Source organism: Dendrobates tinctorius, unplaced genomic scaffold (genome assembly GCF_039654945.1).
Source record: "Dendrobates tinctorius isolate UK_male_01 unplaced genomic scaffold, ASM3965494v1 ptg000133l, whole genome shotgun sequence".
Classification (NCBI taxonomy): Eukaryota; Metazoa; Chordata; class Amphibia; order Anura; family Dendrobatidae; genus Dendrobates; species Dendrobates tinctorius.
Window position 1 is genome coordinate 8,650,952 of NW_027361801.1, and position 16,852 is coordinate 8,667,803.

At 43.1% G+C, this 16,852-nt stretch overlaps 2 protein-coding genes across 4 annotated transcripts in view; both read left to right on the plus strand.

The window, feature by feature from the left end:
• LOC141048082 (plastin-3) overlaps nt 1-16,852 on the plus strand; it is a 133,200-nt gene that overhangs the window by 27,523 nt on the left and 88,825 nt on the right. For 2 of the 3 annotated variants that reach the window (XM_073543461.1, XM_073543463.1), the window contains exons 2-3: nt 11,698-11,747; nt 13,370-13,455. In XM_073543461.1, the coding sequence (XP_073399562.1) occupies nt 13,389-13,455 (67 nt within the window). In that variant the 5' untranslated portion in view covers nt 11,698-11,747; nt 13,370-13,388. Of the gene's footprint in view, nt 1-9,164; nt 9,296-11,697; nt 11,748-13,369; nt 13,456-16,852 lie in introns of those variants that run through there. The other variant, XM_073543462.1, reaches the window with a different exon arrangement.
• LOC141048083 (plastin-3-like) overlaps nt 1-16,852 on the plus strand; it is a 320,243-nt gene that overhangs the window by 27,492 nt on the left and 275,899 nt on the right. The window lies entirely within an intron of this gene.

Genomic DNA, 16,852 nt, shown 5'->3' on the forward strand with positions numbered 1-16,852 from the left:
TGACAGCTTGTGCAATTAAGACATTTTAGGACTGTTGTGCCTTGTGGGGTGCCTCCTTGCCTCACTTGCAATGATGAATAGTACTAATGTCTTCCTGGGTAACATATGTGCCATGTTGGTAGCTGCTGGTCCTCATGATGCTTCTCCCCAGCTGCTGCAGATCCTCTTGCAGACCAGTGATTGGTTATCATTATGGCTACTGGTTTTAAATGACTTTTTTTGCTATATCATGGTGGACATTTTTATTTGTGAAAATTAAGTTCCCCGAAATGTCATTTAAGCCATTGCCTTAAAAGTGCAGAGTATGGATATTGGTCTAGACTGGGTGTACTTTTTCGATGATATTGGGACTCTGACAGCTGCATACTCAGAGCTGGAACTGAATCCTCTGCTTTTTTAGCGTGAACTGGTTTCCCCCGACATTGCACGAGCTGGAGGGCAGCAGGGACGTCTGCCAAGGGGTTTTTTTTTTTTTTCCTTTGGGCACTGCCGAGGGTCATAGTTTTCATGGCTTATCGTGCTGGTGTTTGCTTTGTACATGCTATTGTAAGGAGAGTCCTCCATTGGTCCAGCGTTCTCTTGTATGCGAGGACTGCACTATTGGATGTGCGCAGGTTAATTGCCACATCCTGCCTGCAATGCAAAGTGCATGGAGAGCAGCAAGGATGGCATAAAGAATGAAAGATGTCTCAGTGTGTGTAACATTGTGACATATATTGTTTTGTTTTCAAAGTTGCAAATATACTTGATACATGTGCAGAGCCTCCACTTTATGCAATGGCTGTAATGTTTAAAGTGGTTGTTCAGCCTTAAGCTACGGCGTGCTGGGAGGATTCTTCAGAGCATCGGGCACATGACCGCAAGTGTGTGATTTGCATACATTTGGGCATGATCCAATTAGATGGGAGCGGTCTCGCTCAATTCAAGTGTATTCAGCGAGGCCGGACAGTTGGAATGTGGCCATGAATGTGCAAATAGCGTACGTACAGTCACATGACTGCCCGCTCCTGGCGCCAGCAGCAGAGAATCCTCACCAGGCACGTGATGTGAGAATTCACAAGTCTGCAGTCACAAAATGACTGCAGACTTGTAGTATAAGGCCAGACAACCCCTGTTAATTAACTTCTTGACCACAAAAATAATTCTATAATCATGCAGTCATTTTCGATCAAATGTGCAACAGGTGTTGCGTGTAAACAGTGTGGTTTTTGGGTGCCGGTCGTCATTTACCAGATCCACTACATTGTACATATGAATTGAAACCCCTGGAAGCTTCTAAATCTATGAATGATAAGTGATGGGGGATGTCTTGTAGCTTATGCCCCAGGAATCGGTGGCTTTCTTTCTACTGGACAATGTATCTCCTGTCTGGATCACAGCAGAGATGGTGAACGCCTTGTGTTTCCTGCTCTATTTATAATGCTTTCTTCCTCAACCTTCCCTGTTATGTACTATAGATGTAATCAGTAACTACAGATGTATCCAGCTACAGCTCTTACTGCAAAAAAAACCTCTGTTCCTGGAAACAGTTGGTACATTGCACCATTGTAGCTTTGTCCACAGACAGGTGTATCTGCACTTTGTGTTAAATGTATGCAAATAAAAAAAAAAAGTTGACTTCTATAGTCAAACATCAGCTTTGTGATTTTACTACTTTTATAAAATCGTTTCTGTTCATTCTGAAATTAAAAAGGAATTTTAATATTTTAGTTTACGGCCTGTTACCAAAGAGATGGCAGGACAGCCAGCAGGTCTCCTCTGCATGAAGTGCACACATGCAAGTGGTTTGTAATACAGCTTGCTAGTACAGCACTGAAGCTGGCTGGATCCAACCAGCGCCCCTGTGCCCTTCTACGTCTCCCATTTTGTACAGGCAAAATTTTTTATTTTTTTTTCCTGTTGCTAATAGCATTGCAAAGCAGGACGTATCGGACCAGCGTTGCCGCCATGTCTCTGACCTGGAGAGCACTGACTCTTGGCTTCCTGCTCTTGTGGTGCACTTCTGAAGGAGGGCACATCAGACAAGAGGATTCAAAAAGATATAAATAAACTGTGTTCCAAATCATTATGCAAAGAGTTTAGGAGTGATAAGGTTAGAATTTTTTTGTTTGTCATTTAAACTCATTGATGGTGATGTGTGTCAGGGCTCTTTATATTACTGAAAGCAATTGCAGATACCTGTGCAAATTAGTTTGGCAGGTGTGTCCAAATAAAGGCAAGACTACTTAAGAAGGCTGTTCCACATTATTAAGCAGCCTACATTTTTTGCCAAAATGGGGAAAAAAGGATGTGTCGGCTGCTGAGAAGCAACAAATTGTGGAGTATTTAGGTCAAGGCATGACTACAATCAACACTGCCAAGACACTGCATCGTGATCATCGCACAATCAAGAAGTATGTAGCTGATTCCCAGCACACACGTGTGCGTGCTGATGAGGAAAAATTGAGGACTCTTTCCAACAGGCAATTGCGTCAGGTTAAAAGAGCAGCTGCAAAAATGCCTTGTCATAGCAGCAGACAAGTTTTTGAAGCTGCTGGTGCCTCCAACGTCCCCCGAGCAACAAGATGCAGGGTCCTTCAGAGGTTTGCAGCTGTGCGTAAGCCATCCTGTCGACCACCTCTATCCACTTCACACAAACAGAAACGGCTCCAGTGGGCCAAACGATACATGAAGACTGACTTCCAAACTGTTTTGTTCACCGATGAGTGCCGTGCAACGCTCGATGGTCCAGATGGATGGAGTGGAGGATGGCTGGTTGATGGACACCCCATAAAAACACGGCTAAAATGCCAACAAGGAGGAGGTGGAGTAATGTTTTGGGCTGGAATCATGGGGAGAGAGATTGTCGACCCCATTAGGATCCCTGAAGGGGTAAACATGAACTCCATAATCTATGTGGAGTTTCTAAAACAGCACTTCATGCCATGGTTCAAGAGGAAGAACCGTACTTTCCGCAGCAAGATCATTTTCATGCATGATAATGCACCGTCTCATGCTGCAAATAACACATCTGCATCTCTGGCTGCTATGGGCATAAAAGAGGACAAACTTATGGTGTGGCCACCATCTTCCCCTGACCTCAACCCCATTGAGAACCTCTGGAGCATCATCAAAAGGAGTGTCTATGATGGCGGGAGGCAGTTCACATCTAAGCAACAGCTCTGGGAGGGTATTCTGTCCACATGCAAAACAATTGAAGCACAAACCATCCAAAAACTGACAAATTCAATGGACGAGAGAGTTCAGAAGCTTCTTTCCAACAAGGGATCCTATGTGCAAATGTAACATCACCTAGAATAACGTTTTGACTTGAAAACTGTTTGATTTCATTTTGTAATAAGCTGATAATGCTTATTTCACAATTGACCATTTTTTTTTTTTTTGTTCAAAATAAAAATAAGGTTAAACTCTGCTGTGCATAATAATTTGGAACATGCATTTTGAGGGTTTCTTATTTTAAAAAATATACGGTTTTCATAGGCAGTTTGTTCAAAACATTGCAATTATACTAGAATATTAGATGACTGGAAAATAACAATGACTGCAATTCATATAGGTAATTTAGAGAAAATATGAGTAAGTGTTTTTTGCATAATTTGGAACACAGTGTAAACTGGAGCAGTGGGCAACAACTAACAGAATGCATTTTTTCCCTGTTAAAAACCAAAGTACTACATCTGGGAAAACTAAAAATGAAAAAAGCATATACACAATGGGAGGTATAGAGTTAAGCAACAGCACATGTGAAAGACTTGGGTATACTGAGGCCATGTGCACACGTTGCAGATTCTGCTGCGCATCCGCAGCGTTTCAGGCTCTGCGGGTACGCAGCAGATTTAGGTGCGTTGTACAGTACCATTGTTTTCAATGGTAAACTGAAAAACGCTGTGTAAATGCTGCAGATTTTTCGTGCGGATTTGCTGCGGGTTCAAATCCGCAGCATGTCAATTCTTTGTGCTGAATCCGCAGCGGTTTCACACATTCTCCATTGTAGAGGTGTGAATCCGCAGGGCTAATCCTCAGGCAAACCGCAGGTCTTTTGACCTGAGAATTTACCTGTGGATTTTTCCAAATCCCCGCAGAAAAATCTGCAGCACCTAAAACTATGTGTGCACATAGCCTGATGGCTCATGTTCAGTCTGTGAGCTAACAGTGTGATGCAGCAGCAAAAAGCAAATGCAAATCTAGGATGTATTAACAGAAGCATACAGTCTAGATCACGTGAAGTCATTATTGCCCTCTACTCCTCTTTGGTCAGACCTCATCTGGAATACTGTGTCCAGTTTTGGCCACCACATTTTAAAAAAGACATCAACAAACTGGTGCAAGTTCAGAGAAGAGCGACCAGAATGGTGACCGGTCTGCAGATCATGTGCTATGAGGAAAGGTTGCAGGATCTGGGAATGTTTAGCTTGCAAAAGAGAAGACTGAGAGGAGACTTAATAGCTGTCTACAAATATCTCAAGGGCTGTCACATTGTAGAAGGATCATCTTTATTCTCATTTGCACAAGGAAAGACTAGAAGCAATGGGATGAAACTGAATGGGAGGAGACACAATTGGATATCAGAAAACTTATTGACAGTGATCAATGATTTGAACAAGCTGCCACGAGAGGTGTTGAGTTCTCCTTCAATGGAAGTCTCAGAGGCCGGACAGACATCTGTCTGGGATGATTTAGTGAATCCTGCTTTGAGCAGGAGGTTGGACCAGATGACCCAGGAGGTCCCTTCCAACTCTACCATTCTATGAGTCTACAACCACTTCATATGGTGCAATGCTTTCAAATACATATTTAGGACAAGACATAAGTACAAAGCAACATTGTTTCATATCCGCTTTCTACATGTGGCTCTTAGGGGATGTGCACACGTAGTTTTTAGTCTCTGCGGATTTTGTAGAGAAAACCGCAGGAAATCCGCAGGACAAAGTGCTGCGGTTTATCTGCGGATTATCTGCGTTTTTTCTGCGGTTTTGCCCTGCGGTTTTACACCTCATAATGGATGAGGTGTAAAACCGCAGCGTTTCTGCACCAAACAATTGACATGCTGCGGATTGTAAACCGCAGCAAAACCGCGCGGAAAAAAACGCAGCATGTGCACAGCTTTTTTTTTTATTTCCATAGGAAATAAAGGTACTGTACAACGCAGCAAAATCTGCTGCGTTTCTGCAGAGCCAAAAACGCTGCGGAAACGCAGCAGAATCCGCAGCGTGTGCACATACCCTTAGAATTGCTGCCAAATCTTGAATTTTGTGTAGCCCGTCGCAGCGGTGATTAAGTGCCCTATCCCGTCGATGCCGCTATTGGCCTCTGAATACATTACAACATTTGTAATCTAGATAAGGGAACAAGCTGTAACGAGAACCCTTTTACTGGGCATAACGCACCATTTTCCACTGACCACACTCCTGGCACTTAACATTGAATGATCTGATGATCATTTGGAGAGATCTGATCCTTCAGTTTCTTGCCGGAAATGTGATTTCTCCGGCTTCTATGCTTGTTACATAGCCTTGTATTAAGGCCCCGTCTCACTAAGCAATCTCGGTAGCGAGATCGCTGGTGAGTCACAACTTTTGTGACGTAACAGCGATCTCACCAGCGAGATCGCTGTGTGTGACAGCGATCAGCGAGCGGCCCCCCTGCCAGTATCGCTGATCGCTGGAAGAAACCTCTGGACATTTCTTTGGTCGCTGGTCTCCCGCTGGCCAGCACGCATCGCTGTGTGTGACAGGCGGGAGACCAGCGATCAGCTGTAAAAAAATAATAAAAAAAATAGTTATTCTCACCTTCCGACGTCCTGTTCAATCATCTTGCCTCTCTCCACGCTCTGGCCCCAGTGATCCTTTGCATGAATGACCGTGAGATGTCACGGTCTCGAGGGATAACAAAGTCTCGCGGTCATTCATGCAAAGGATCCCTGGGGCTGGAGCGTGGAGAGAGGCAGGATGGCTGAACAGGACGTCGGAAGGTGAGAATACTATATATTTTTTTTTTTTTTTTTACAGCGATGCCGCACGCTCGGCATCGCTGTGCTGATCGCTGGTGAAGCGGTCTGTGTGACAGCTCGCCAGCGATCACATAGCGACTTACCAGCGATCCTGACACCTTGATATCGGTGTCGGGATCGCTGGTAAGTCGCTTAGTGTGACGGGGCCTTTAACGACTGGGAAAAATTGTCATGTAAATTCTGCTGCCAGCGTTCTGCTAATGACTTTACACCACATTTGCAAGTCAGATTTTCAAGGTTTAGCTTTGACACCTCCAGGGATTAGATTTGCAAATAGGTGGCTTTAAACTTTTCAGGAATCCCCTAGCAGTTACTATATATTGTAAGTTAAAAATACTGGTGCAATAATTTTTTTTTTTTTTTGCACAGTAATAAGTCAGTGACAACAACTACTTAAAGGTATCTATTTAGCTGTGAAATAAAGTTTAACATTTGGCAGAGCATAGCAAGCACTCTAAAATGTAGAATAAAGGAATAATTGTTACTTCCAACCCTGCTTGAGTTCCACCTCTCTTGCGGTCCTTGCAGGACAGGAAGTAACTTCATCCCATTTATCTCCCACCTGGTTGCTGAGCACGCGTATGAGTAACAATGGTCGTCTTTCTGATGAATGTGGTGTTGGCGCTCCTGGTCCTGTTGATCAACACTTGTCAGGGAATTACTGACCTCGGCTATCACCCCATATGTAGGAAGCACGTTGACTTGGTGGTTAGCACTGTTGCTACTGGGGACTGCAATGACGTCTCTAAAGCGCTGCAGAAATCAATGACGCTATAAGGGTATGTGCACACTATGAGGATCCGCAGCAGATATGCAAGCAATGTACAGTACCATGTTAGCCAATGGGATTTCAAAACGGCAATGCCCACGGTGCAGATTTTTCCACACGGATTTGCTGCGGTTTTAAATCGGCAGCATGTCAATTCTTCGTATTCTGCAGTGGTTTGCCACCTGTTCCATTGTCCAGGTGTCAAACCGCTGGCAAATCCACAGGAAAACCACAGGTCACTTTACCTGCAAATCCGCACGGAAAAATCCGCAGGTGAATCTGCACCGTGTGCACTCACTAAAAGCCAGTAAAATAAACTTGCTTGCTAAAAGTCAGTTATTACCGGTGCCAGTCAGGAGACTGATTGAGATGTCATCACTAGTGATGAGCGAGCAAGCTTGGATATGGTGTTATTAAGCATGCTATGATGCTAACCGAGTGTCTTTGGCGTGCTCAAAAAAAAAAAATGTTCGAGTCCCCGTGGCTGCATGTGTTGCGGCTGTTTAACAGCCGCAACACATGTAGGGATGGCCTAACAAGCCGGCAATCCCAGCATGTGTTGCGGCTGTCTAACAGCCGTGAGACGAACAGCTGCAGGGACTCAAAAATGTTTTTCAAGAACACCAAAGTCACTCAGTTAGCACACGATCATGCTTGGATAACAAATTATCAGAGAGCGTTCGCTCATCACAGCCAGAGTTTGATTCAAGTGGCAATTTTATTTTATAACTAGCCCTATTGTCTGAATTTTTCTGGAACTCCTCCATTAACCCCTTACTGACATTGGACAGTATAGTACGCTGATGTCAGTATCTCCCGATTTGATATTGGCTCTGGTGGTGAGCCCACCTCAAAGCCGGGATATGTCAGCTGTTTTGAACAGCTGACGTGCCCGCAATAGCTGCGGGCGGAATCGCGACCCATCCATGGCTATTACCTAGTTAAATGCCACTGTCAAACTCTGACAGCGGCATTTAACAAGTGCTTTCCGGTCAGCCGGATGGAAATGTGCTCAGCGGTGACCCGCGTCACGTTATTTGTGTACTCCATTTGGCATCAGTACATTAATACTGATAGAAAAAAGGCAGTGGAGTTACAATCAGGTGTGGCTTTTTGTGCAGGATTTTGAAAGAATCCGATGTATACATACTCTAACCTCGTCACCTAATGTACATTTTTTTCTAAGCCTTCTTTCCGGTGCTCTACTACATCTACAGTCTACGAGCTCAGAGATTTCATGGCTTTGAGTAGTACAGTGTTTAGGATTAAAGTAAATGCTGAGTCATTATAAGATGCATCAAAGCTTCTTAGAGCAGAAGTCATAAGGCCACGGAGCTTGTTCTTCTAAGACGCGAGTACGACCTTCCGATCACTAAGTTTATGGGACGCTTGGTACTAATGTTCATATAAACAGACAGACCTTTTGTATGTGTTTTTAGCCTAAATGTAGGTTCACCTTTTGTCATCTAACAGAGCTGTGGTGAGTACTGATAAGGGCTTCATACCACTATGGAACAAGTAAGGAGGTTATTGTATATCCCAAATTATGGGATTTACTATTTCCCATGTACATGCCCAATACATTTTTTCATTTGGGAATCTGGGACATAATTTTGAAATATTGGTTGTGGCATATGGCTGTAAAATCCACGTAAATATCATCATGACAGCCTCGGTGTTTGGCCAGATTGAGCCGAAACTGGTCCTGGTTCCACCAGTGTAAACAGACTGGCAGATTCATGCAGGAGTAATGATACATTGACATGCCAGGTCCTCCAGAAAGAGATTCAGTTTGCAGCCAATCACAAGGTCCTACATTGATGACATACCTCTCCAGGGTCAAAATTCCCAGATCCTGTTCTAAAGTAGTCAACCTCATTGTAAATGGAATCTGTCAGCAAGATTATGTAGTGTCTGAGACCCTGATTGCAGTGATGTATCACTTGGCTTATTGGGTGCAGCAGGTGTTAGAATCAGTTTTCTCTGCTGCAGTGCATAACCCCGCCCACACCACTGATAGGTTTGTGTGCACTGTATATTGACAGCTGCAGATTAGTGGTAGGAGTGTGGTTGGACTAAGAGGCACCAGATGCCTAGTCCTGTAATACAAATCTTCCTGCTGATAAAAACACTAATTGTATTGAAACCACAAAACACAGCCCTGACACATCATTGGAATCGGGGTCTTGGCTTTTACATCATGGTGCTCTCAGATTGCATAGCAATAACCTGCTGACAGATTCCCTTTAAATACCCCTAAATATAGTTATTTGATAGACAGGACTGGGGGAATCAGGTAAGTTTTCCTAGATAACCTTATTTGTCTGTACATTATATTCCTTCCTGTCTCCTACAGACCTTCAGCTTCACACTATTTTCTGTAATTCTAGTTTGTTCAGTGTTCTGATCTCACATAGGACACACCCTGTGCTAAATATGTGTTTTTGCAAAATATGCCATTTGCTTCATTCCTGCTGGTGAAGGTGGGGAAGCAGCCGCTCCTGTCTCACTCTCAGGTATTCTTGTGATTACTCAGCATAAAAGGGGCAAATAAGGGGCATAATTGGGCAGCAGGAAGTAACTTTATCATATTGATTGTGGCAGCCTGTGCTTCTGTATGGTTTCTCCGTGTAATTGCTATGTTGCGTTTTTTTTTTTTTTTCCTTTTAATGTTTGTCTTGGGAATGTCTGCCTCTAAAGTGATAGCCTCTCATGTAAAAAGAAAAAAAAAAAAAAAAAAAAAAATTGAAGCTCATCTGTCAAGACAATTCCTTTTATTTTTGGGCATCTGTAAGATCCTTAGTGAATGTTTATAAGCTGCGCAGGTCAAATGCTTTTTCATGTTGTATTCGCACATCCATGTGTGCTGGTCCGAGCACAGACAGCGATTCACGGATCGGGTGCCGGTCTCTTGACCTCTAAACTTCACTGCCTCATGGATATGTCAATCTTAGACCAACAGTCCGTGTTGGAGCGTGACCTACATTGTTCTGCTAGTATACGGCTTGTATGTGTGCGATGGGGACACTCGAGTGCAACAAAATAGAATCAATTTTTACTTTAATTTTTAGTCCCCAGCACTGTAGCTTAAAAAAAAAAAAATGTATATCTTGGACTCAATTCACACTTGCATTTTTTACATTGATTTGCACTAAATTTAAAATCTTGGAGCTGCACTATACAGAGAGCATAAAAATTAGTTTATAATGAATTGGTGTGCAATAATATGAAAGGGTATGTCATGGCAGTGTCTTTGCTGGGGAGGATGGAGAGGGTTCCAAAAATTGTTGTTTTCTAATCGCTGTTCCCCAGTTGGGACCGAAAACTAACTTTTAGATTTTGAAAAACTTAATTAAGCTTAAGCCATAATTAACCAATAATTAATCGCGTGGTATGTATGTTGGATGAGTGGAATAGTTTGGGGCAAAAAGAGCTTTTTATGGCCGGCCTTAAAGGGACAGAGCTTATATTTATGCCACGTAGAGGGCATGTGGATCATCATGTGGCATTGCTAATGCCTCGTCACTTTTTCATTAATACAACTTCTACACCGCGTATGTAGGTTGTTACTATGGAAGTGATCTCAATGGCAAAGAAATGTGACGAGAAGAGAGATTGGGGAACTTTTGTACGAAGGCTTATACGTTCGTTTTATTTTTAATGGTCATGTAATTTGGCCCATGGACACTGGTAACATGATAGAAACAATTGGTTCTCGGGGCGTGTGGCTCTTCCTCGCTTGGTGGAATGTAGATTGTGTAAGCCTGAACGTGCCGATACACGTTACCAGAAGTTGGGAGAGCCGGGCTGGTAATGTAGATTGTTGAATTCTTAATCTACTGATCTTTAGCCCTTGCTGGGTACAGCTGTAATCAGGGCGTAAAATTGACAGTTACTTTGTGGAGTAAGAGCTAAAATGGGACATACAGGGTAATTAGTGTCCAGTGCCTGAAATAGACATCCCACTGCTTGCTTGCATCTCTATGGTTTGGCAGATCAACAGTGCTGATCCTTCCTTTGGTAAATCTGGACTTGTGTGGGTGGGTAGTTTTATTTTGTTATGCTAACTTTTGTCAGCTCATTTTTCCACCCACTTGTTTGTGCTGCTCTGGATTTTGCAGATTGACTACAAGTTGGATGAAATGCTATATTGGTGCTTACGTAGGTGTGACAGATGTCCAGGATAGTGACGGTTAATTTTCAATTTTTAGAAATATCACCATCTACAGCCTAGATAAGCTCCTGATTGGTGGAGAGCCAACCACTGGGACCCACGCCGATCTCGAACGGAGCTGTTACGGTGCACCAGTGTTGCCCATTCATGGTCTATGGGCCTGTAGAATACTGAACTGTGTAGTATCCAGTCGTCTCGTACACAATGACTGGTGGTGGTGCACAGCGTGGCCACCGCTACATCCAAGTGAGCATCTCTGAGCCCCTTTCTAAGGATCACTGGAGATCCGTTGGCTAGATGGTGACTTTAAATGTTTAGAATAACCCTTTAAAGAGAGAACTTGTACAGTTCTGTCTCCTGAGACCCCTGACTAATGGTGAAAGATGCAGCTGGCTACTGATTATTACATTGAGCCAGTCCAATGATTGACAGCCCATGTAATACTACTACTGCTAAAGCAAGTGTTCCTGCTTGGATGCAGCGGATAGACTTGGAGGGAAGGTCCGAAGCAGGAACCACTCTATATAATGTCTCCATATCCTGTTCTGGCAAATGAACCGGAGTTGACTTGATTGAGACAACACCTTTCTATTGGCTCGGTTATGCTGATGGTAATTTCTGTTTCTTTATACTGCGTTAGTATAATAGAAATGTGTGTAATATGTATATACGGTATTATATAATGTATGTATGAGTGTGCGGAAAGTAACTTCAGGATTTTCATTTTTTTTTTTTATTTTTAAGGTGTGAAGCTAAATCTAAAGAACATTTTTATAAGAAGACCTTGCACACGAGTAAGTCCCTGATTACATTGTTGCATTACTGCAGTTCTTGTTAAGCTGTATTTGTTTGGAAAGTATGTAGCAGTTTGGTTCCAATTCAACATAAGAAAAATCGCAGCGTATTTTGCTTCACGTGCACCCATTTAGGTCAGTGGGTGTGGACAAAAACATCGGACTGCCCTCGGATGCCATCTGAATGCAGTCCGATATATGCCAAGACAGGCAATGGAGATTTTAATCTAGCCGCCTTCTCACCTGTGATACCAATCTCACATGCAAGATGATCAGATCACATCAGCATGACACTTGTATAATGCTTCCAACAGAGTGTCTTTAGCATATGGCATCCGATGTTCTTGCATATTCTGACCCCGGCCTTAGAAGTCTCCCTTGACAATAAGCACATGGTTCCCCAGCTTGGAAACCTAGTGATGGCTAGCTGTTGCCTATGTGGAAACCTGGCAGCAGGGGTCTGTTTACTTCAGGATGGCATGACCTCCAGTCGAGGTGGGCCACCGATGCCCTGCATTGCCCTTCTGTGTGATGGAGTGGCCATGTATGTGTGCCACTATATTCAGTGTATATCATGGGCGAAGCGAAATGCTTGACTGTTTCAGGGTCAGGCATATGCTACAATGTAGAGAGCTGAATGCAAACCCATAAGGATACCACTATTTTCCCAGTAGATGTGAAGCAGCACTTATTGTATTGGCTATTTGTCACATACTTTCAATTCACGATGCATGTGATGCTGTGGCTCTTGGCTGAATCTCAGTGTGTCCCTTGGACCAAAATGGCTTGTGCACACGAACCTACTGGAGGCATTGAATGACCAACGCTTGGTATATCTTGGTGACAGTGGTTTATAAGCTGGCTTGCACAGGCAGTCGTGCTAAACGATGCACAATGAATGACCTGTAATAGATCGTTCAGTGCGGTTAGCATATCATTCTCCTCGGCGGCACGAGTCCTGTTTACACAGGACAGTGTGCTGCCGAGAATGATTTTATTTGTAAGCAAGGATTGAAAATAATTTCACCCAATGAAAGAGAAGCTTGCACGGTCAATGGCTGATAAACACTACAAAATATGTGCTGCTAGGAATGTTTGTCCATGATTGCACACATTGTGCAGTTTTAAATAAAACCTAATCATCCTGCAACGACCCCACAATGGAAATGCAAGAGGTTGTCCCAGAAAGTTTAGTAATACCCAATGCCCACATTACACACCAGTCTCTGCACTTCCTTTTTGAGCCCGCTGGTCATAGGACCACTGCAGGCAATCTGACTTCTGCAGCATGTGATTGGTTGGAGTTGCCACTTTTCTATATACCCATAGCCATAAGTGTCAAACATTTTCCCTGAAAATCCCTGGCCGACTTCAGTCTTCTCCCACCAAATCAGCAGTGTCAGGGATACTGGGAACAGGACATACAATGTAAGATGTCCCTGACCTGGTATTCAGAATGTAGAGTAACGTGCCTGTCCACCTACTTCTTACTCCTCGGTAGGTGAAGTGGTGCCATTTCAGGTTGGGTGGTGTAGAGAGGAGTAGGGTTGACGATTACACCTCAAAAGGGAGAAGTTTTCATGAATGTTTATAGCAGATGCTGAGTTTATTTTGTCTTTTAGGTAACTGCAGCCGCCAACAATGGCGCACACAACTCAGATCTCCAAAGACGAGCTGGAGGATTTAAGGGAAGCATTTGCTAAAGTTGGTGAGTTGTCGGATATCTTTTCTTTCTATGGTTGGTGAAGTGTTCTGTTTGTCAGTGCAGCATTTGTTGTCTTGCCACTCGTGTGAATTAGAAGCGCTCTTCACGTCTGATAACATTCCTGAGTGGAACGATCTGTTATGCTGAGAGCCTTAGCCTGGTACTGTGTAATCTTCTAGTCTGCCCATCTCTGATCGCTTTGTCTGATCTTCATTTTAGCTGTTACTGGTAACTACTAATGATGAGTGAACATGCTTGGATAAGGTGTTGGCATGCTCGGGTGCTAACCGAGTGTCTTCGGTGTGCTTGAATAATGTGTTGCTACTGTCGAACAGCCGCGGGGACTCGTACATATTCGAACATGCTAAAGACACTCGGTTAGCACCCGAGCATGGGAATAACACCTTATCCGAGCACGTTCACTCATCCCTAGTAATTACTTATTCTACATTGCATTAGTAGTTATAGGTGCCATATCAGATGTTCCCCCAGCACCCTGCACTGGATAAACTGATGCTGGCACAGGCTCAAATTTGGATACCTTTTAGGAAAGTTGATCCTAAGCCTTTGGCTATGTGCCCACGCTAGCGTTTTTAAATGCTCAGGAAAAGGATCCCCTTTCCCAGAAAACGCGCGTCTTTTTCCGCGCATTACTTGCGCGTTTTTGATGCGTTTTTTGACACGCGATTTCTGGCAACATTGGGGATGGCTAAAAACGCTGAGCAATGCGGGAATTAATGAGCATGCTGCGTTTTTAGCCGCTAAGCGATTTCTGAGCGGTTAAAAACACATGCATTGGCACAAAAAGCCAAAAACGCATGCTAATTAATTTGATGCATCTTTTAAGCATTTCTGCAGTGTCTGATCTGGCACAAACGCTGCGGAAACGCTTAACAAAACGCATCGATTTTTTTAAGCGTTTTTGCCGCGATTTTCGCCGCTAAAATGCTGCGAAAACGTTTAAAAATCGTGTACAGAACGCCCCCCATGCATTCCTATGGCATTCCGCACATGCTGTGCTAATGCTGCGCTTTTATCCGCGGCGGAATCGCATCGCGGAAAAAATCGCAGCATGATCATTCTTTTGTACGGAATCGCAAAGAATTGCCGCGATTCCGCACCCATAGGAATGCATGAGAATCGCTTACTTCCCGTTAAAAGCTGCTCACACTTGTCAAACACTATGTTTGACGGGTGTGACCAACCTGTGAATCACTTTCCAAGCGATGCTTCAAATCGCTTGGAAAGTGCTTGAGAAAATTGCGCGGGAAAACGCGCGATTTCTGGGAAGGAGTCTGGTTTTCAGTGTGCGTTTTAAAACGCTACGTGGGCACATAGCCTTAATGAGGAGTCCAATCTCCCAATCATGTAATGGAAGAGCTACAAACTGACCACTGCTCTTTGCTGATTTTATGGTTCTTCACCTGTTTAACCCCCTATTAATGTTTTAATGATAAGCATGTGTACAGTAGACATGGACTACTGTATGTAGAAGTCCTTTTACTTTTTACACTGTTTGCATGTGTTAGCACTACTGATTAGAGTTGAGCGACTTTGGTCGGATCGGGTTTCGTGAAACCCGAATGAAACAAAATAAGTTTCAGATGAAACTCGTCCGACTAGAGCAAAAAGTCGGAGTTTCGTCCGACTTTTATTTCCCATTGACTTGCATTGGGGTGGGGTTTCGGACGAAACTCCGACTTTGTTTTGCTCTAGTCGGACGAGTTTCATCTGAAACTTATTTTGTTTCATTCGGGTTTCACGAAACCCGATCCGACCAAAGTCGCTCAACTCTACTACTGATCACTTTCAATTGACCTGGGTCTTTTGATTGAAGTGCGTCTCTCTCCTGCATTGTGCACAGATCAGCCGCACTGCATTGTTATGGCAACTAGTCTCTCGCTGATATCACTTTTCTGGGATCTCCAAGTCTAACTTTTCCTAAAGTGTTCTGCCCCCTTGTCTTTCTGCCTTGTGTCTACGTCAACCCCTTGTTAAAGCTTGGTTATGCTTTGCTCTCATACCTTTGTTCCCAGTTCATGGTCCTTTCAGCTGCTGACCTCTGATCTAAACCTATAGATTTCTGTTGTCTGCTTCCTGGTACTGATGCAATCTGACCAGGTTGACATTTCACTTTGATCCCAGCTACGGTTCTTTCATTTATCCTTTGGCGTATGATGCAGCCGAAAACCTAAATGAACGATGGGTACTAGGGTGAGTCCCTTGTATGCCACTCCAAAGATTAGCCTGTGCCATTTTGTTATAGGTCAACTACCAGTTTCTGTATTGTCAATGCTTAAAAATACATAGGATACAATTATTATTAAGATCTTATATTTAGATCTTGCCTAGTTAGTCAACTAATTAAAGCTGGGTTTGCATATATCCATTCCATGAAGTTCAGTGTGTTTTTTTTTTTTTTTTTTTTTTTTAACCGTATAACCATTATAAACCAGATCACCCTGATCATGGCTTCTGAGGATCTTTGAAATGGAAACGCCACTCCTGCCCGATATGGCCCAAGAGTAATCAACGATAAAGGATATTCATAATTTAGAACTTGGTTTAGTCTGAAACGCATAGGAAACATGGCATATTACTTGGATGTACCATGATTGTCATTTTTTTTGTCTTGCAATTAAGTATTTAAAAAAAAAAAAAGCAGCTTGGATATCCTTTTATCGTTGAATCATTTTTTAAAGTTTTTTTTTTTTAGACTGATGCAACTCAACCAGATTAAAACTGATTAAAAAAAGCATTAATTGCAATCAGTCTTTTTTACCATCTTACTCCCAGGTAGTGTTTTGGGTGCATATCGCAATATTACATGGAACATGGTGATCAGCCTACTGGGCTGGTGCCAAATGCTGTCTGGCGCAACAAATGGATGCGCTGGACAGGAGGGAATGATTCCTTCGTAAACCATAAAATGAGTTCCTCATTCAGGCTTCTTCTGCGGTTTGAGCACAAATTTCAAATGGGAACAACGAAACGCCGGATTTGTGTGTAGGGAGTTTAAGAAAAATGTTCTAATGTCCATACTGGTTTTGCAGTATTTTGTACTGATGTAATGGTAAGGTGGCCTTTTTCCCCATCACGCTACCCTTACCTTTTTACCTTATATGGAAAATCTCCCTTTTTAATTTCCCTTTCTGAGATGTTGGTCGCTTTATTGCCTTTTATACTTTTTTTATATGACCATAATTTCTATTTTGAGCAAGTTTCTACAGCTCTGTCCTTTCCGGGTGAGTCACTCGGTAACAATTCTGTCATTTCCTGTGTATAAAGTCAATGAACGATCATAGTGTTGCTTGTGCATAGGAAATTCATTTGCTTCACAAACATTATTTAGGCTGCTTCTATTGTCCTCAGACAAAGTAATAGTGTAACGCGAGACGAA